Source organism: Alexandromys fortis, unplaced genomic scaffold, assembly GCF_014885135.2.
Source record: "Alexandromys fortis isolate MF-2015 unplaced genomic scaffold, M_Fortis_MF-2015_v1.1 scaffold_295, whole genome shotgun sequence".
Classification (NCBI taxonomy): Eukaryota; Metazoa; Chordata; class Mammalia; order Rodentia; family Cricetidae; genus Alexandromys; species Alexandromys fortis.
This window is the reverse complement of record NW_026068169.1, coordinates 854,826-876,309: the sequence shown is the minus strand read 5'-3', so window position 1 is coordinate 876,309 and position 21,484 is coordinate 854,826. Positions and strand designations below refer to the sequence as shown.

At 49.8% G+C, this 21,484-nt stretch overlaps 1 protein-coding gene and 1 non-coding gene across 6 annotated transcripts; both read right to left on the bottom strand.

Moving 5' to 3' along the window:
- Positions 1–12,748: 12,748 nt before the first annotated feature.
- Positions 12,749–20,950, bottom strand: Maged2 (MAGE family member D2). 5 transcript variants are annotated; one of them, XM_050128344.1, is made up of 13 exons: positions 20,871–20,950; positions 19,319–19,391; positions 18,456–18,950; positions 17,521–17,829; positions 17,343–17,406; positions 17,039–17,118; positions 16,481–16,575; positions 15,777–15,856; positions 15,643–15,685; positions 15,246–15,308; positions 13,902–14,016; positions 13,050–13,509; positions 12,749–12,884 (listed from the first exon to the last, which is right to left on the bottom strand). In XM_050128344.1, the coding sequence occupies exons 2-12, from the start codon at positions 19,361–19,363 to the stop codon at positions 13,057–13,059; spliced, it is 1,842 nt and encodes a 613-aa protein (XP_049984301.1). In that variant the 5' UTR covers positions 19,364–19,391; positions 20,871–20,950; the 3' UTR covers positions 12,749–12,884; positions 13,050–13,056. The 5 variants fall into 5 exon arrangements, with proteins under 5 accessions (XP_049984301.1, XP_049984303.1, XP_049984302.1 ...); XM_050128346.1 differs by having other exon boundaries at positions 20,863–20,936; XM_050128345.1 differs by lacking the exon at positions 20,871–20,950 and adding an exon at positions 20,264–20,347.
- LOC126492173 (small nucleolar RNA SNORA11) lies at positions 14,189–14,315 on the bottom strand. The gene has a single exon (XR_007589542.1). It is a non-coding gene; the product is annotated as a small nucleolar RNA SNORA11 (small nucleolar RNA).
- Positions 20,951–21,484: the final 534 nt, after the last annotated feature.

Genomic DNA, 21,484 nt, shown 5'->3' with positions numbered 1-21,484 from the left:
CTTCAGCGTCTATTGGTTCGTATATACCTTTGATTTTGCCCTTCCCTAATGACTGATGCCTTTGAAACATTTCCATGCAATTTATGTGTACTTGTGGGTGGATGTGGATGGGGGCACAGCACCAGAAAAGAGTGCTGGATCTCCTGGAGCTGGGAGAATGGATACTTAGGAGCCATCTTACACAGATGCTGGGAACAGAATTCCTGCCCTCCACAAGGCCGGCATGGACTTTGAACTCTCCCATCTTTCCATCCCCAGGATTGTTTCTTAAATAATTACAAGAATTACAGCTCTTTAAGCTAGTCACAAGAGCCCACTTGGTGTGCTATGCCAGCTTGTGGGGACAGGAAGTAATTCCGTGGTTAGGCCTCAGCTGTTTAGGGAGCTAGCTCTGAGATAAGACCTTCACCAGTGCTTTAGACCCCTGAACCGTTCAAGTAGGAAATGGAGGCTAGAGAGGGCCTGAGTTGGGCATTGCCTTCCTGGATTCTGACCATTGCTTCCCACACCTTAGTTTACTCTGCTAAAAAGAACATTTTCTTTATATCTCAAGGACTCTGGACCCAAAAGTTTTACAGTACCAAGGATCAGTGTCTCGGGACACTTGAAATTTCTATCTAGGGATACAAGCATCATGATTTGTAACATCACACCAGGAACACGACAAAAAGGAGGCAATGGAGTGCAGTTGTCTTTGATCTGTGGTCTAATGGGCTAACTCAAGGGTAGCAGATATGATAGCAAATATATTCAAGCTTATGGCTCCGGAACTCTACAGCTATTAGCACAATAATGGTAGCAGAGCAAACCATTAAATCTGGAGATTAAAAAAAATAAAGGTACCAAAACCCATGTCCTCAGGAAGAATCACAGTCTTCATAACTAAGGTTGCACTGGAAGAGAAGCCTGTGATGTCAGCACACCCAAGATTGGGTGATCTGTGAACTGAGAACAATACTGAAACTGGACCAAAATGGATGAGGCTCTGCATAGTGTCCGGCCTAGAGATCGCTGTACTAGGATTCTGTGGCTGAAGAACTATAGTCTTCCTATCATGTAAAGCATCAGGGCTTGAGAGAGGACACATAAAACCCAGGATGGGGAGAAAGGAAGACACCTGGATCAGAGTCCCACGGTCCTAGCCAGGTATTTTTCTGTGCTGTCTAATGCAAGAACTAAGAAACACGAACAGGACACAAATCACTTATATTAACTTAGTTCTGAACATGGAACCACTCACATCTCTAAGAAACAGCACGTTCTTCTCCAGGAGCCAGAGGCCTCAGAGGGCACAGCAGTGAGTAGAACATCCCGATATCCTATCACAGCAGCACATAAACTGGGCATGGTTGTGCACACCTATAATTCCAGCACTTAGAATGCGGAGGCCAGAAGATGAAATTTCAAGGTCATCCTCAGCTACTTAATGAGATTGAGGGCAGCCTGGGCTAGTACAAGAAGCCCGGATTCAGAAAAAGAGCACCAGGTGTTTAAAAAAGGAGAACCAACAGTCATTGGAAGCTATCAAAAGGGGAGACAGTTATGGATGTCAGAGGCCGCAGGGGAAATCCTGTTACCTGCTGCAACTTAGTTCCAAACATGGAGCCCCTGACATCTATAACAAATACCACATTCTTCTCCACTGGCGGGAGGCCTCTGGGGGCAAAGTAGTGAATGAAATGGCCACCATAGATCTGGACAGAAAGAAAGGAGCCAAGAATAAGGGTGAAAGCTAGGCCACATCATGCCCCTCACCCTCCTGCATAACACCCTGCTCTCTCCTTCCCAGGCCGACTCCCTCTCCCTGGTTGTCAGTTGGCTCAACCTTGGTCTGCACACCAGAACTGAGCCTCTGCTCTTGAGCCCTTCATCCCAGGCCTTGTCCAGAGCAGCAGAGAGGAGAAGACAAGCTTGGGGCCCAGGCCTACGAGGGTCAGCATCTCTGTACTATGTGAGTTCCTGTCCCTGAGACAGCCGGACTTGCACAGGCTTGAGAGTCCCCGGGGACGTTTGTCTGGGCTCCAGGAACGGAAAGTATTGTTTTAACCTCCCTCAACACAGTGAGCCGGGGGCCCAGCTCATTGCTGCCAAGGGTTGGGAGCTTGCAGGGCCTCCTTCTCCTCCTAAACACTCCTTTCTGCTGTTGCTGGGCAGAGCAGGGAGGGAGGAGGAAGCAGAGGCCAGCAGAGCTGTCTGTGCAGAGGGGATTGGTTAGCACCAGGTACAGATGCCTTGGGCTGTCCTGATGTGATTGGCTGCCTGCCCCCTGCCCCCACACTCCATCTTTCCCTCTGCAGAGCCTGAGGGCTGGGTCAGTGGAGGGGAAGGGAAGGAGATGGGCCTGGAGGCCCCTCAGGACCAGTGTCCTCTCCAGCCAGGGAGGCCTAGGCTGCCTAGGGGTCGGGTCTGAGCTATCCCGGAGCCTACAGCTCTCTGCCTAAGGCTTGAGGCCTCCCAGGGAAAGCAGGATTTGCTCCTGTCTTCCTTCAGTCAGCCAGGGAGCTCCCTTCTTTTCCAGAGGACAGGATAATGGGAAGAGGAAAATGTTTGCCCCTCCATCCCTGCCTCTGAATTAATTCACAGGCACCAGGAGGCATGTTTCCCACAGTCCTGGCTCCCTGTTCCATTTCCCCAAGGATTCTGTCACTCAGGACCCTGTCGCTGTCAAGCTATGGGCAGAACCCTTGGGGGTTCCCATGTACCTGGCATCCATGGGGGATGATTGTGTGCCCACCTTGCTGGCCTGCCTTCTAACCAGATCTCTGCAGCCAGCTTGTAGCCTGGGAGCAACAAAGTGCCCAGCAACTCCCACAGCCCTTTTCGTCAACCAGGCCATGCTCCCAGCCCCTGAGAACTCTGAAGGGCACTGGGTTATAAGCACTTGCACAGGCCACCTGGATCGTGGGCGGTCACACGCCTTCTTGCCATGGACCCTGCATGAGGCCAACCACTCATCTCTGTGTCAACTGCTCTCCCGGCATGCAGCTCCCTAGGTCCCAGAGTGTGGGCAACTGTGTGCTTTCCACACACGGACACAAGCCCTTGCTCCTAGTTGCCCTCAGACTGCTAACCAGCTTCTTTCCCACTGGGAGCATCCTAGGCTGACGACATGGGTAGCATCAACAGTCCCTACCAATAATTCATTCCTGCTGAAGCCACAGCATATGCTACTCCCACCCTGGACTCATGCTTCTGACACCAAAGGCACCTGGGACAATCTGGTTTCCAGAGCCAGTAGATGCCTTTGTGCTCTGAGCAGACCTCACCTCACTGATGTGCTGCCCACCTGTAACCTCGGGATTCTGAGACCCTGAGCTCTCTCCTGCCATCACAGACCACCTCTTCAGAGCTCTTTCTCTGGGTTTCTTCATCCCCAGCCCAGTCAATACAGCTCTCCAAAGTTTTCCAGATAGTTTCCCACACAGGGAAAGCTTAAGAGAGTGAAAGAAGCTGCTGGGGACAGGTGGCTCTGAGCAGGCCCTTCGAATTTGGATCCGGGCACTCGAGACATACAGTGGAGACTGACCTTTGTCAGATTCCTGGTCTTAATGGAGTCCTTCCATCCCTGCCTCTTTGCAACAGTCATGACTTCCATGAGTCTCCGCATGTGACTCTACCATAGCCCGCATCTGCTCTCATGGCCCACCCCACCCTTGAGGCTTTTCCTGGACTCTGAGCAAGATCTGCTCACTTTAGCCATAGAACTGTGATTGTTAGCTCTTTCAGGCAGACTGTCCTGAGCCTCCAGGCCTGGGAACACAGAATAGCATGGCACCTACAAGGTATTTATCTCTGATATCAACATGGATCTGTTTGTTACACTATCAGGAGCTAGCCAAGAGAGAGATAGGGAGTTCAGTCCAATCATTTCTGAGTGTCCAGCGCCAATGAGTTGGGCCGTAGGCTGGAGGAGTTACGCTGCAGGGTATCAAGAGAGGGATGAAGGAACAGGCTTGTCCCCTGCACTGTATGGGGTGGGGGAGTTCAACTGTGGGTGAGATGTGGAGGGGATGGAGATCATCACATGAGGAGAAGATGGAGATTATCAGATGAGGAGGGGTGGAGATGGTAAGATGAGGAGGGGATGGAGATGCTGAGATGAGGAGGGGTGGAGATGGTGAGATGAGGAGGGGATAAAGATTATCAGATGAGGAGGGGATGGAGATGCTGAGATGAGGAGGGGATGGAGATGCTGAGATGAGGAGGGGATGGAGATGCTGAGATGAGGAGGGGATGGAGATGCTGAGATGAGGAGGGGATGGAGATGCTGAGATGAGGAGGGGATGGAGATGCTGAGATGAGGAGGGGATGGAGATGCTGAGATGAGGAGGGGATGGAGATGCTGAGATGAGGAGGGGATGGAGATGCTGAGATGAGGAGGGGATGGAGATGCTGAGATGAGGAGGGGATGGAGATGCTGAGATGAGGAGGGGATGGAGATGCTGAGATGAGGAGGGGATGGAGATGCTGAGATGAGGAGGGGATGGAGATGCTGAGATGAGGAGGGGATGGAGATGCTGAGATGAGGAGGGGATGGAGATGCTGAGATGAGGAGGGGATGGAGATGCTGAGATGAGGAGGGGATGGAGATGCTGAGATGAGGAGGGGATGGAGATGCTGAGATGAGGAGGGGATGGAGATGCTGAGATGAGGAGGGGATGGAGATGCTGAGATGAGGAGGGGATGGAGATGCTGAGATGAGGAGGGGATGGAGATGCTGAGATGAGGAGGGGATGGAGATGCTGAGATGAGGAGGGGATGGAGATGCTGACATAAGGAGGGGATGGAGATGCTGACATGAGGAGGGGATGGAGATGCTGAGATCTGGAGTGGATATAGATTGGAAGGAGTTTACCAGGGACAGAATAAAGAAGCAGATGCTGAGCAGTGGAGGATGTAGAGGAATCCCACCCAGGGCAGCAGTGAGCCTGAGCAAATCATTGCTCCTGTGCTCTGCAGGACTGGCTCAGGTAGTGGTAGAGAAAGGTGCTTGGTGGCCTGGAACCTTTCAGCAGGATGGGGTTGTGCTTGGAAGGAGGAAAGGCAGGAAAGGCCTCGGGAACTGACTTCCCAGTCACTGGCCAACCTCACCAGTAAGCCCGGGGTGGGGAAAGGGTGAGGTCCTGGGTCAGGGCTGCCCTGCTCAGCTGTTAGAATAGAGCTCCCCTCTCTCCAGGGGTGTGCAGGCTCAGAGTTGACACACTTCCTGTGCAGGAAAGGGCCTCATGATGGGGAACAAGTGTTCAGAAGCCAACCACAGCAAGAAAGCCAAGGACAACAGGGCAGTCTGGGAGCTACAGAAAGCATGGAAGGCCGAATACTCAGCAATGCCTTGCCTGCTTCTGAGCTGGCTAATGAAGGACACAGCTAGGGGCGTCCATTCGGGCCCTGCTTCAAGTCCTCCAGTTCTTTGTCCCTGTGGCCTGCTTACAGGATTCCCAAGGAATGAAGTCACTCACCTTGTCCCTGATGACTGGCTCTCACAGGTATCTTGTCAAGCTCAGAGGGACATTTCATGTAGCCCAGACCATGATTCTGACCCGAGTGACTATTTACCAATGAATTCTGCATGTCCCAGGTCCAGATACCTGCACGTCTCCAATGATGTCCTCCATGAGCACATTATTGTGGACCGTGAAGTCAGCCATGATGCCTGAGCTGGAGAAGGCAGACTGGTCTTGCAGTGTTGGGGAGAAGGTGATGCAGTCACAGGTCTCTGCCCTCTTTATCCTGGTAGATGGGGTAGGTCACCCTCACCTGTATGGGCGTTGAGGTAACATGGAGGGCTCAGTTGAGAGAAAAGCCATGGAAGGGGGACAGTGAGAGGGACAATGTGTGGGGAGGGTGGGGAAGCTATCCCTCGTTCCCGCAGCTGCTCCACTTGCCAAGCATGCCCTTCCAGCTCCCCATTGCCACTCTGTCACAAGCCCTGTGGCCAGATCCTGCCCTTCCCACTCATCACACCCTGCCTGCCACACCCAGCCCTCCCTCAGCTCCAGCACTGGAGGTGGAGGGTCTGTCCTTCACCTAAAACCTCCCCTGCCTCACTTAGCACCCAACCCAAGTCCTGTCTCTGGAGGACTCTCTTGTCCCCAGCTCCACCAGGATGTCAGTGTCCTCCTCTAGAGGGACAGTGTAGTGGGTGGGGAGGACAGAGACAGACACAGTGGCAGGGCTGGGCTCCTCTCCTGTCCTTCCTGCTGTGAGACAGGGCAGGCTAGCAGGGATCTCCTCTGGGACACAATGGCCTGGCTCTTCTTCTCCCTCTGCCCCTGGACCATGTGAATGAGAATCACCATGTGAATGAGAATCACCATGTGAATGAGCCTCATATGGTCTCCTGAAATCACTCCTGCCTTTTACTTCTGGACGTTCTCTGAACCAACTGCAACATCAACTCCTCTGGAATTTTCTTTCAAGACAAGTGTCCATTTAGAAATGTCTCCTTTTCTCCAGAAAATGGAGACTTGGGACTTCTACCCCCCCCCCTTCCTGCTACAGCTGTCAGGAAGCTTAGGGGCAAACCGAGCCCCCATGCTCTGAGAAGCCTGCTCACATACATTCCCTGGGCTTCCTTCCTTCCAGGGCTCTTTGTTTTGTTTTATCCCCACAGGACTACTTCTATCCTCTGTTTTAACCTTTAAGGAGAAGGGGGAGGGAGCTGCCATTTATAGCTGGGGCTTAAGCATTCAGGCTGCAAGACTCAGCTGGCCCATGGGCCCAGGTCCCTGATAGTGCCCTGTTTGCCCAGGGCCACTTGTTCCCTTTCTCCTCCACTTGTTCTTTTTTTGAGCTCCAGTCTCCTTAGGAACAGCATAGAGGGGACAGTAGCTCTTTGATCAGAAGGGGTTATTGGAGGGTCAGATGTGAGCTCATGGGCAAGATAGTTGGAAGTACACCTGGACCTCCTTGAGTGTCAAATGGAACTGAAGGATAGCACCACGGCCAGCATTCATTAAATCCCGTGGAGGGAGGCTTGGCCCGCATTTTGCAGTGGGTCTTAGGGAGTAGCTCTGTGGGAGAATGACCTCCTGCATCAACACGGCCCTAGGATGCATTCTCAGCTCTGGAAAATAAACCTCTTCTTGTGGTCTTGGGTCATAGTTGTCTCTTTCATTCGACAGATCAACAAACTGAAGCCTTGATCACATGGCTCTGTCCTAGGACAAAGTCCATCTTGGCTTGGAACCCAACTTGCACCAAGGGCACCATGTTGTGTTTCTGGCTGAGCAGGCTCCCACCAGTCAGATCTGTGCTTAAAATCTTTGCCAGGGTAGCTAGCCTCTTGAATTATGTAATTTTTCTGTTTCTGTCTACTCAACTCCCAGGGAAATGCTTATATTGGTCTAGTGATACCCCAGCTTGGTTGAAAAATCAAGTTTCTTTTAAGTGGTTTCATATGGAAATTCTTAAGACAGGTACCTCTATGTTGTGGTAAAAGGTGTTCATGGGCTGGGCATTCGTGGCACATGCCTCTAATCCCTTTACTTGGGAGGCAGAGGCAAGCGGACCTCTTTGAGCTCAAGGCTGGTCTATAGAGCAAGTTCCAGGACATGCTCCAAAGCTACAGAAAGAAATCCTGTCTCGAAAAAACAAAAACAAAAACAAAATATATAGCTAAATAATAACACATGTTTAAAAAGCTGTTCCTGGTCATTGTTCATTACAGTGTCAGGAGTGCCATTGCAGGCTTCCATATACCTACTGCTTCTGAAAGACCTGTCGTATGGTGCTCCAGGGCTGCACAAATCTGACTTCTTCTCAAGCTCCATCACAGTGACCACCCTTCCCCTACTGGATGTTTCTCCTCATCATCCTCACCACTCTGCTCTTTGCCCATGCCCAGCTTGCTGTCCTCTTTGGTCCCTCTGTTAGCTGGCAACTGTCAAGTACATAGATAAGTGACCTTTGGATCTCAGCCTGAATCCCTCGTCTTCATGACTCAGTGTTGATGCTGCCCCCTAACTTATTTGAGAAACCCCACTGTCCTCACCCTCCTTCTGCCTCTTGCTCACTCCATTCCTTCCAAGTTCCTGATCCTGCTCCAAGATCTAGTCATTCAGGAAGTCCTCCCTATTCGTTCCTTATCCCAGAGGTCACTGGCCTTTGGACATCTCTTCCTTTTTTGTTCTGTTTCTGATTCTCTTATGTCATGAGTATCCTTTTCCCCCAGCCCAGTTCAGTAACATAAACTTTAGGTACTAGTTTCATAAAGACATTCATTTTTCAGCATCTGATCCTTTGCCTGGGCTTGTTAGCATACATATTGCTTGAAAAGCCTCTGTCTGTGTGGCACAGGTTGGGAATGGCTTGCAGGAAAGACATTCGTTGCCCTTATTGTCTTTTATCAGACACCTATACGCAGTCATGGCATGATCAGCTTCCACGTGTGTGAGCCCACTTGATTGACAATGGCAGTGTGAACTGGGAATAACTGTCATCGTTTATGGAGGAGGAAGCTGAGCCACGGAGGAGCAGAGAGCAGCCCCAGGTCTCATGACCAGCACATGGCATCAGATGTAAGACTGAAAACTAAGGCTTCTTGCTTGACCTGGGCACTTCTGCTGGGTAGGTGGGAGATGTCCCGTCTTGAACTGCCCTCTGAAGCCCTGTCTATACTAGCGTTCTGCATCTCCCACGCTGGAGGTCTCTCCTGGAGGTATCCTCTGACTTGATTCTCAGCTCTCCCACTCTCTAAAGCAGGTAAAGAAACAACTTGATGCATCAGTCTACCTCTCCCGGTCTCTTCACTGGAGCCAACCCTGCCCTGCCTATGCAACTCATTCTTCCGTTTGATGGATGGCCATGTCCATATGAGTATATGAGTACCTCTTGTACATACAAATGTGTGCATGTGTGTACACACCAGACCTAAACCTTCAATTTACACTCCTCAGCACAGTGTACCAGGCCTGCTTTCTGTCTTTCACGTATGTGGAATGGGCATCCATGTCCATTCACATGTATGGCAGTGCATGTGTGGGAGCCAGAGGTTGATGGCAGATGTGTTCTTCAATTGTTCTCTCCTTTATTTACTGCTTCAGGTCTCTTCCTGAACCCAGCATTTACCGATTCAGCTAGATGGCCAGCTCACCCAGAGGATCTTCTGTGTCTGCCTCCTGAAGCATCGGGGTTACAGGCGGGTTCTCATACCCATTAGGGTTTTTGTGTGGACGTTAAGGCTCCTAAGTGAAGATCTCACACTTAGACAGCAAGCGCTTTACCCACAGAGCCATTCCCACTGCCCCTCATTTCAAAGGCCAATCGTCTTCATCCGTAGAGTTCTCAGGTAAGCAGCGCCAACTGTGACTCTACTACACAAATCAGTGCCTGTGTGTATTTGTGTTGATGTTCCTCGCACATGCCACCTTTGCTTAATAATACCCTGTACGCAGGAGAGCAGATCCCCCTCTGGGCTCCCAGAGTTCATGCTCTCTTCACTTAACTGTTCTGTTTGAACTTAACCTGAAAATTACCTAACCAATTTAAATGACTGGATCCTAGTATATTTCAAATGCCTAATGCAGGGGCCCCCAAGTGACCATGCAGTATAGACAGCACATACAAATTTTGTTCTGTAATCCATCAAACATAAATGTGGCAGGCAGTGACCGTGACCAGAGAGGAGTGGCGCATATGGGAGTGGAGTAGGCCCTGAATGTGCTTGTGAATTACACTAGGCTCATGCTTCCCTGTTAACACCTACGTGTGCCCTTCATTGTGTAGCTCGCCCCTAGGGCCTAATTCAGAACTCCTGACGACTAACTTCTAGGAGAAGAGAAGCTGGGAACATGGTTTGTAGATGAAACATGACAAGGAGGACTCAGCTGGGGTTTGAGCTGTTACAGCCCTGCTCAATGTGACCCTGCTAGGAAGCACAAAGGAGCAATCCGTCTGGGGAATGCACATCTGCCTGGTCTCTTTATCTGGAAAGTACCCTGTCACCCCAGCACTTTAGAGGGTGTCAGAGGCAAAAGTATACGGAATTTAAGACCAGTCTAAGCTACATAGGGGTGTCCGAGGCCATCCTGGGCTACTTGAGACGCCATCTCTAAAACTAACACAACACAAACAAGAAAGCAACCTGGTCAGACACCCTAATCAATGGCAGTTGAGTCAGGCTAGAGGGCCAGAAAATAGGGAGAATATTGGGAGAACCGACTGTGATGGTGATATTGGAACAGAATACTTCAAGGGCGCATGTTGTGTACCAGGCAGAGTTCTAACTGCTTCGCCTGTCGATCTTTTGAGTAGTAAGCGAACAACTCTCTCAAAACGGGCTGTGTGGGAATATTGATGTCCTACCAACTTACAAACAGCTCTCTTCATACAACTCCGTGCTTGTTCATCAACTAGTGTACAAACTGCCCCAGTGCAACAATAGTTGTTATGTATAATTTCTCTACGAGTTGTCACTCACGTTTACTTTTTCGCTTAAAACATTTATCTAATCATTATTAACCTGTTGGATTTTTTTTTAAGTGGCGCTGGGGGTTGAAGCAAAGGCCTTGTAGCTTTTTGCTACAACGGTAGGCAAGCACTCTGCCAATGAGCTACATTCTCTCCTCTTCTCACTTCTTATTGAAGACAGGTTCTCAGTAATTTGCCCAGGCTGGCCGTGAACTCACTCTGTAAACCAGGCAGCTCTTGAACTTACAGTCTTCCTACCTCAGACTCCTAAGCTGGGACTGCAGGCCATGCTTACTTTTTCTTTATACATGAATCATAATTATGTCACAATATTACAATCCACTATCAATATCTGCAGGCTTTCTAGAAGGTGAAATTGTTCAAAGAGCTCTTCCGACTCCTAGCCAGAGAGAAAATAGAGGATATAATGTAGAATTTGGAGTTAACTAATGATGCCCTAAAGGAAGGACTAGAAACTGCAGTGTCCACTTCTTACAATAATGGCATCTAGGCTGAAAAGGTGGCCGAAACAAGGTCTTCTGTCATTTTCTCTGCCATATCCTCTTCCATGCTAGAACCTTGCTTGCCAGGGATGATGGTTTTCTTCCTATCCCACCTGCCTTCAAGGCCTGACATTTGGAAAAGAGCCAACCCTAAGTTTCCTGAGAAGTGGGGAACCCTACAAGCCCAGTACCCTGTGGAGGACACATAGCAAGGGCAGATTCTTCACGCTCACTTAGTCATAGCTTTGTCAAGTTCTTTAAAGTCCAGTCTTATTAGACCCACAGTCCTCGAGTTCTTCAGTGCCCCCATTATCTGCTAGTCCCCATTTTTACATATGAAAGAACCTTTGACACAGTATCCACTGACTCCTTCCTCGGATGCCAAGGCTGACTCCAACTGCAGATCATAGGTACCATCCAGCCTTCTGAGAAGACCATGGCTTGTACCCCAATAGAAGGACCTGCTTCTAGTGAAGTCCTCCCCGGAAGTGAAAGTAGATCTGAAGTGATGGCCATATAGGTAAGACTGGTTCCTCTCTGCCTGGTGTTTTGTAGTTGGTTTCTTTTCCCCCCAATCATTTTTCCTAAGCAATAAATGTTGCTTTAATTTTATGTAGAATGGAAGAGGTGACGATTACAAGGGCCCCCTTACCCACAAGAGTTTCTCAGTGACTGAGGAGCTATTATAGGAATTAGAGATGGTAAGTTTTTCCACAAAGAAAAGGGCAAGACTCTTCCCACATTCACTCAAGTCAATCTCCACTAGCCCTTAGTGAGCAATGGCAGAGACCACCTTTAATCACAGGAGAGGATTTTGGGTTCCCTGGTTCATAGTGGTCCTCTTCATCTGCACTCTTGCTACTCTACAGATGATTTGACTCCCGTATGGATAGCTCAACTAATCCTGGCCTCCAAGTCATCATATTCTTACATACAACTATCCTGCGTGACTAAGCTTAAGTTCTCGCCATACTCTTCCCCCTAACACCTAGAATGCCATCAGACATACAGCAGCCACCATGGATGTTTATTTAGCTTGGTGCCCCATTCTTGGACTTGAGATTCCTAATCATAGACACCCCCCTCCCGACACACTGGTCCTTTTCTACCTCATATACTCATCTGTCTCCACATCTGTCTAGCCTCCTCTGTCAGTCTTAGTAAGTACTGTTTTAAGTCAAGCACCAGAACACAGTAGCTAAGATGTAGATTCACACTCCCTTGGGTCCTGTGTTCTTATTCTAAAGCTGAATGACAAAACCCAACCCCTGGAGTAAACCAATACTTGTTTTCTTGTTTTCTATACCTGAAATGTCAGTCACACTGTTGTGTCTCTGCTGCTTCCCTGTCCCAATCCTGAGCTCTCTGCACTATTAGGATCTTCCCATTCCTCGGCATCTCCTCTCTAACTCCTGTCTAGACAGTGTACTCTCCCAGACTTCCCAGCGATCCAGGCCTTTCATCTTCTCGGGGACTGGGATGCATGGATCAGTGTTTAACTTTTTCCTCTCCACTGGCTCCTAGCCCACTATATTACACTCTTCTTCCCCAAGAAAATAGTCTTTCATTTGGGTCTCTCTAACCACTCACCTTCCTCTACAGTTTTCAGTCACATTCCTCAAAAGAAGAGTCAGGCCTCTTTTTGAAACAGCGTCTTCTGGAACCCCAAGCCCCATGACTCTACACCACAAAAATCCTACCTACTTTGGGGAGAGAAGAGCCTGACCTACTCCAGAGAGATGTGCTAATTCTCATTCTCAGGAGTCCAACCACTGAGATGGAAACGTTGCCAATTGTTTTTAGGATGTGACAGTCTACCAAAAAAGGCAATAAACTGAGAAATGGCAAATAGATTTAATATAGAGTGTCAACTTCAAACGATTAATAGTAGCTGCCTAGAGTGCGGTGTTAAGTAGGTTTCTGAGAGCACACCCTGGCTTGAGAGGAAGATGCGGCGATTACGAGCAATATCTGCAAACACAAGTAAAGGAAAATCAGTCGATATCTAGCAAACAGGACCCAGGAAAATCACAGCAGTGTCTTTGCACATGCTTCATGCTTATCTCCAACCCAGGACTCAGCTCTCCATCCCACTCCCATGAGCCCCAGGTACTTCACTGGCACCATGACAGATACCTGCAGCTCACTTGTAGGAGAAACCACAGGCACCAGAGCTGCTGCTGGTACTGGCCCCAGCTCCACTAAGGCCAGCGAAGAGCCCAAATGTGAGAGTGGCAGTCAAATTGGAGCTGGTACTGAAGCCACCACTGGCACCAGCACTGGCACTGGCACTGCCGCCAGTACCAACACTGGTACCGGTACTGGCACCAGCACTGGCACCACCACTTTCTTGGGCTTGGGCTTTGGCTTTAGTTCCAGCTCCTGCCTGGATCCGGGCCTTTGCCCACGGTCCAATATCAGCTTCGTCCCAGTTGCAGGGCCCAGCGGCATTCTCAGAGCCGAGCCCAATGCCCATCTGAGCTCTAATCTCAGCTCTGGCCTTGGCTTCTGCAGCAGCCTCAGCTGCAGCCTTCAAATCTGCTTCCATCGCCTCTCGGTACTGAGCTGCCCATTCCTTAGGATCCTTCTTCTGCACCTGAAGTGGAAAAAATAACCCTTAGAAAGTGCACAATCAGAGAGCTGAGCATCTGCTGTTTACAAGGCACCATACTATACAATGTATGTCATGTATCAATACGGTTTAGTGCTATCGTAATCTTGCACCACCTGTTTTATCCCTTCATCGACTCTTAACTGGCTCTATGATATGGCTGTATCATCTGCCAACTTCTCTGAGGCTGTTTTCACATGTTATCACAAGGTCGTACCAGTTGTGAGGATTAGATGATACAGTGCTTGTCAGTGTTTGATAACTCAGAAGCTTTAAAATGCCCAGATAAGAACATTGGGACACTCTGAACACAGAACACCCCATCCCAGAGTACCCTATAACCTTCACACGCCAAGTACAAATGGCTCTCCAATTACCTTACAAGCAAACTTGAGAACTTTCATCTTGCTGGTTTCATAGTAGGAGCGTAGGCCCCAGAAGAACTCATATTCAGGAGGATTGCTGTTGGGTACTTGGGCGTAGTCCAGGTACCTATAAAAGAGAGATTCAAAATCTATTTCGAGGGTCAAATGTGAACCACTCCTGAGTGGACTAGATGGGCTGCAAATACACATATTCCCAACTAAATACTTTAGCCCTTCCCCAATACTGAACCGCGTTCTATTGGTAATGCCCAGAACTCGTGTGGAAGAATTGGGGAGAAACATGTAGGGCACTTGCTCGCAGGAGAACAAAGTGTTGTGCTCCTTGTGACAGTGGCCCAAGATTTCTGTTGGGTGTGTTGTAAACAGAGAGGCCATTCTTCAGGGTCCCTGCTCTGAGCACACCACACTGCAAGGATTTGGAAGGAAGACTAGCCAAGCTCTGGAAAGATACGCTATTAAAAAAAAAAATGACTGGCCAGGCATAGTGGCACAGGCCTTTAATTCCAGTTCTCAGAAGGCTGAAGCAGGATGATCAGGGGTTAATGGTCATCCTTGGAGACATAAGTTTGAGGCCAGTTTGGAGTATATGAGGAGAAAGAAAGAGAGAGAGAACTGTTCTTGATTGACTTCCTTTAGTCTCTGTCTCTCGTTTCCCTGTCTCTCTGTCTCTCTTTGTCTGTCTCTCCCCCCCACGTGCATATGTGTGTGTGTGTGTGTGTGTGTGTGTGCATGCTCATGCTTCTAAACACACCTGTTTCTCTATGTGAGCGCATGCATAGTCTTCTCTGACACCCAATGATATAAGGTAAGCTTCTACTTACAAATTTAACAGGTTAGGACTCCAGACCCAAGTGAGCCTTTTAAAAATCACCTGTGGGCCATGCTCAACCATCCCCTCTTAGGGATCAAATCCCTCACCTGTGAATGGTACACAGTTATGTAAATGAAATCAAATGCACAAGTCAGTACCCAGCACTGTCCTGGGTTGCTTAAGGGTACCACTTGAGGCCATTTTAATGGAAATTAATTTTTATGAAGCATTACTTAGCAGAGTAAAAGAAGCCATGTTCTAAACACAATTTTTATTTGCTACCTGTGTAACCAACACTGAGCAAATGACTTTAATTCATTAAGACTGTTTCCATCTCCCTCACAGAGTTGTTCTGAAGCCACATTTGAAACCGAAATCTGTGACCGCTCCCAGAAATAATCTGTCAATAGCGTATACACATGCACACATTCAGACCGCAAACACATGCAGACTTGCAGGTACACATCCATTATCAAGAGAGACCAAATGCATGGAACACACCAACACCGGCCATAGGCACTTACTTCTGCTTCACAAACTCATCGGTAATGAGTTTCTTCACATCTCCAAAGAGTGAGTGATGGATGCTGAGAACATAGAAAGCTGAATGAACAAATTAATATATTCAGATCTGTTACACTTCCCAGGTACTGGCAGAGGCCCAGGTACTGGCAGAGGTATTCTCATGAGAGAAAACAGATTTATAGTGCAGGGAAAGCTCAAGAGATGGCAAGAAGGTGAGTAGAGATGAGAGACACTTCCCCATCCATACAGGTCAGAACTCCGGGCCCACTACCCAGTCCAATATTCCCCACCCCCACCCCACGCTCCACCAGACCACCAGGTTGATGCAATCCTGGGACCGTCCTCTCTTGCCAAAAGACAACACGGACAGCAAGCGCTGAGAGAGCCCAATCATACCCAGGACGCAGCCCCAGCTTGCGCAGCACCTCCCAGATGACAGCTGCAAGAGGAGGCAAGGAGACAAGGACAGAAAATGAGCACCTGGAATTCAGACAACAGCCACCTATTTAGCTGCATGCCCAGCCACTCACCCTCACTGGACCGATTTCCATTCATGAAGATGATGCTAAGAAGCACCATAAGGAGACCCAGCTTAGGTGAGTCCTTGGTTCTAAGACAAAGAAAGTTTAGGAGCATAAGTCATCATCATAAGGCACAGCTCATTAGGCCAGCCTCTCCTAGATTCCGCAGATACTGAGAATTCAGCCTACTCTGTGGTCCCAGCTATCAATAACCCAAGGGAAGGTGCTTTCACTCTTGAGCCAAGGTCTCCAGTAAAATGGGAAACCATATACTATCCCTACCCAAGGTTAGCAGGACATGGAAGAAGCCCTGTCCACCACATGGAAGCTCAGCCAACAGGAGTCTTTTCTTTCTCTCCCAATTTCCCCGGCCCTGAGAAGTTCTAGTAGTGATACTCCTGCTCTCAAGCATCATGGTCCACACCAGAAGTCCCTCCCCCCTTTGAGGGACTTCCACAGCCAGGCCAGGCACTCCAAAGAAGAGATAAGTAACAATAGGCTGATTTCCTGGGAGCTTGTTAGCAAGCAAACCTGACAGCAGCAATGGCCACTCCAGGCTCTGAAACCCTTCTGCCAGTCATAATCTGGCACCACTACTGCTCACAGGGACCCAGCCATGTGTGGGAGCTGGGACATGGGCGTTTAGACCACCGTTCCTGAGCTTCTAAGAGGAAGCAGAAGCCCCTTCCCACCCTGGCACTGTCCCAGCTTACGTTCCCAGTATGCCTGCATCAGTGGGCTCTAAGGTACTGAGAAGAATATATAAGTGGTCACTCTTGTCAATTTCCTTCAGTTGAATTCCAAATACCTGTGGACGAGAAGAATAGCTTATAAACTCACAGCATTCAACTTTCCAGACACCCTGTAGCTCCTCATTATAGCTAAAGTGCTTTGGTGTGACAGAAAAATGAATGGAATATTGTATATAAAGCATATAGTTCAGTACAAAGCACACCATATAAAAAACATAATAGTCATCAATAGTGTCTGTGGGCATTTGGGGAGACAGAGATGTGAGCAACCGCAATACATGAGATGGTATATCCAGCAGCAGACAGAAGCCAGAGCTCAGCTGCATAGCTTTAGTACCGGCTGTGTTTCCACCAGTGACTTGTGATAAGTGGCTGCCCCTCCCTAGGCCACTGTGTGCTCATTTGCACGGTGATGGCAAAGTATTCGGTCTCTGTGCTCCCCCCCCAGGAGGGTGATAATATACCCTTCCTCTGTTCAAGGTTTCCCCAGTGCACCCACCCCCAGGGCTGCCACTTCACCTTCTCCAAGGAATAGCCTGCTCGCTCTATGATTTCAGGGTATACATCAGTATACTCTTTTATGATGTCCTTCAGCATATCTGCAAAAGGAGAGTGCTATAAGCATCTGCGTTGTAGAGATACCAGGTGACCCTCAGGTCCAACCTGCAGACCCTTTGTTGTGCACGCCATGGGTGGGGCTTATCACTAAAGATGTCAGTACTGGGAGAACTTTGAAAGAAGAGACAGAAAAGAAGAGAGAAGGATGTCCCCAGCAAATTGCAGGGGAGGCAGAGCTCAGGCAAAGCAAAGTGTAGGACTCTACCTGAGCGCCTGATGGGAATCTTTGTCTGATCTTTAGCCAACAGGTACTTCACCAAATCATTTGCCTAAAAGAGAAGCAAATGGTGAGAAGCACAGAACTCCGCAGAGAACTTCAAAGCACAACAGAGATGTCGGCTGAGGCAGTGGGAAAGCTGGCATGTAGAGGGTGGAGTCCATACCCTTCCCTGTAAAAGGGCCACATCTCTAGGTGGGGGTGCTTCGGGTTCTTGGGATGACTGCAGCTTGGCAGCTCTTCTTCGGGCCTTGCCTCTCCGGGCTCTGGGTGACCTCAGAGAAAGCAAAGCTCTCCGAGCCCAAGCAGCCAACCGAGTCCTTGATGCTCTGCGGGCCCAAAAGGCTATGGGTCCCCTTGAAGCTCTGCGGGCCATGGAGGCCATGAGGGCCTTTGAGACCCTCCGACCACCTGTGGTCTCCGAAGCCTGACTCTGGTCACTGTTGCCGTCCTCTTCCCCATCCAGGTGTTTGGCCTGCATCAACAGAGAGGAGGGCCAACATCAGCAAGTGAAGCAGGTGGTTCTTTCTCCTAATTCAGTCTCTCTGGAAATCACCCCCGAACCCCATCTCTTCCAGGATGTATCCCCGAACCCTGTCCTTTGTAGTACTAATCTGCCTCACTGGACCCCAGCCATCCTGAGTCATGGGTTTATCACTGAGTACCAGTTGGCAATTTCCTCCCTGAGGGGATCATGAACAACTCAGAATTACTTTTCTTCTTCCTATGCCCACCACTGACTCTGCTTATAGCACCCTGGACTAGTCTGCTCTCTGGACATCAGTTCCCTTCTCCGGAGAAGAAAACCAGACTAGTTACTTTCAGATAGGAGACTACACATACGCATATGTCCAGCTCCAGGCCGAAAGTGGACAGCTACTGTGCACATATAAACTGCACACAGACAGATCGCAGCTATGTGTATTCCCACCTCACACCCCACCAGCCTGGGAGTTCTGGGGATTTAAGAGCTACAGCACATACCTCTGAGTGCTCCCTGTGTCTTTCATGAGCAGGAATCTCTTAAATGTTTGCAGAGCAAATCAACCAAATGGCATGATGAATGTGGAGAAACAAGGGCGGTTATGGCGGAGGTCTTACCTTTTGGGTATTCTTGGCTTTGACCTTGGGCCGAGTATCCTGGTTCTCCTGAACCTGGACAGCTGCACCCTCAGGCTCCGGTTCATCTCCTCCAGCCTGAGAGGCAGCAGCCTCAGTCTCAGGGTCCTTTGTATTGACCTTCGGATCAGTAACACAGCTGACCTTTTTGGTCTGGGTTTCAGGCACCGTGGTAGCCTGCAGGTCAGCCTTCTGCGTCTTGGTGTCAGCTGCTGCTGGGCTCTTCTTTTCAGCTGCGAGAACCTGGGTATCAGTCTGCTGTGTGGTAGGTGAGGCCTGGGTGACAGCTGCCTCAGAAGCCTCTGGGGCCTTTGAGACCTCTGTGGCCTTCGGGTTCCCAGAGGCTTTGGGGTCCTTTGGAGCCTCTGAGACCTCTGGTGTCTTTTCAGCCTTTGGTGTCTCTGAGACCTCCAACTTCTGGGTCACGGTCAACAGGTCCTGCATCATGGAGCCGCTGTCCTTTTCTGAAGCTTTACCCTGCAAGGGAAAGCAGGAAAGTTCACTGACCTTCTCCCCACTCTCAACTATGAAAAATGGTCCCCAAATTTGGAGGCAACACTTCTCTGACCTGTAAAAACTCCTACCTGCAGTGTGCTCTGATCACCTCATCCTAAAAAGGCCTCCCCCTTCCCCTTAGTCAAAAGTAATGACAGAACAAGGGCCCGCCCACCCTCTCCCCCTTCCTCCTGTCCTCCTGGCTTCCCCTCCACTGGGGAGAGGGGATGCACCCCGGCGAAGAAGTGGGTGGAGAATGACAATGATGGGAGGAGAAGCGCCAAGGGTTTGGAGCAGAAGCGGCCGGAAAGGCAAAGCAGAAAGAAAGAGGGGACAATTATCGGTCTTACCTGAAAGCGAGTTGGACCTGCACCGCTCTCGCTTGTTTCAGACATGTCTCAAGTTCACTCGGCAAAGCTGAGTCTGAAGAGAAGGCCTGGGTCAAGTGGGGAGCCCGCTGAACGTCGTATCCCTTGCTCTGCCTAGAAGCTAATCCTCACCTTCTCTAGGGCCCCAATGCCCAGCCCCTCCCCGAGCCCCAACCAGTATGCTCTCAGATACAGAAATTCAGTCTCTAGGTCTCAGTTCTCTGCAGCCGCACCCTCCCCTCCTCCAGGAAGATGTGCCAGCGCGGCAGCTCTGAGGACCCCGCCCCCTTTTCCCAGCGCACCCCCCCCACCAGCCGCAGGCCAGGAATGCGCATGCGCGTCTGTTGCAGCGCCCTTTCAACCCCGCCTGCTTTCCCAGTACAAACCCGTTCTTTGAAGTCCACCGTGCACATGCGCATTCAGCAGCTGGCCCTGTCTCAGTGCGAGCACTTCTCAACACGCCCCTTTCTAGCTATACATAAAGCGCCTGCGCAGTGGCCACGGTCTCAGTCCAGCACCCAGCCCCTACACACGCCCCTTTCTAGGTCCGCAATGCTGTTCGGCCCCGCCCCCTCCCCAACAAGTCTTCCAAATTGTCGCAGTGTCTGGTGGTCCCAGCCCCTCCCCTACTCACATCCACCCTATCAATTTCACAGAGCCTCCAGGTCCCGCCCTTTATCCTAACACGCCCCCCTCCAAATGGTAAAACCCAAATTGGTTTGGCTCCTTCCCTGTAACACCCCCTCCTCAACTCAGGACTGAACAAGTGATTCCATCTTGGGCCCAGCCAAACAGGGTCCAGTCCCCTCCCTTCCTAAATGGATGGATTCGGTAAGATTTGGCTCTTAAGGCAAGTTTTCTCCAGATCCCAGAGGGTGGGGCCGACCCCTAACAGGCTCTCATCCAACGCTGGGGCCCATGGCTCACCTCCTCCTCCAATTCCCAAGTGCATCCACTCTCTCCAAGCCCCTCCAAAACTCAGATACTGCCGTCCCCACTAAAGGCCGGAAGTGGTCCCGCCCCTTTCCGCCTCCCTAGGGGGCCTCCGTCCCAGCCCGTCTGCCCTTCCCCCCCCATCACTTCTTATCCCCCCCCCCTCCTTATTCACTCTGCCTGACTCCGGACTATTTCCCATCGCATTTCCTATTTACTCTACAAAAATCTCTTCCCATTCCTTACATCCTCCTCTGTATTACCTATGCACACACCCCCCCAAATGTTCCTTAACCCGTCTCTGCATACCCCTATTCTCTCTGGATCTCCTCTTACCCCTCACATTGCCCCGTATTCCTCGTTCTCCTCCCAATATGCACAGTTCCCCTTTTTCTCTCCTCCACCTCCGCCAGTCTCTGCTGTCCAGTCCAAACACAGACGACTACTTTCTTGGTCGTTCTCTTTCCCACACCGCATTAAATGCAGCACCTCTGCTCCAGCTACAGTAGTGAAATAAGAATTGTCCACCTGCCCAGCTGTAGCTTTCAGGGGGTTAGAACCACTGTCTGGTCTCCAGGAAAGTCCAGTCTTACCCGCTCACCTTGTCCTCTAGGGAGTCTGGGATGCGTGTGACTGCTCTCAGTCCCTCTCGAGAAGTCTCAGCCTCCTGTACTAGAGCTGCAGACAGCCCAGCCCAGCCCAGCCCCTTTCCGCAGCCCCCTACCCCCGCCCCCCTTCCTCGGGGGTGGGGCAATGGGGCCCTGCTCAATGCTGTCTGACGCCAAAGCCCATGTTTGTGCCTCTGTACCAGACTCAGTCTGAAGCCTTTCCAACCCAAACTGCCCCACGAAAAAGATTCATTCATTGAATTTATTTATTTTATATCGTTGTTTTTTCTTACAACAAGTAGTATGTTGTGTAAAAATCAAAAAAAATGCGGAAAAATGTAACGGACAATGAAAGACTACCTTTAATCTCATTCCCCAGAAACAGCCATGATTAACGTTTTGATAGACATTCCTCCTTATTTTTTTCTATTCATAGTCTGATTAGTTGTGCTTTCTCTCCACACAGGCTACATACTATACCTACTGTTCCGTAACTGCTTTTTTCAGTTATGTATTCAAACCTCTTTTCCTTGGTGCATATTTTTCTTAGTAGCGCACATTTTCTTGTATAGCTGTCATATAATTCATTTGTTTGATTCAGCTTGAA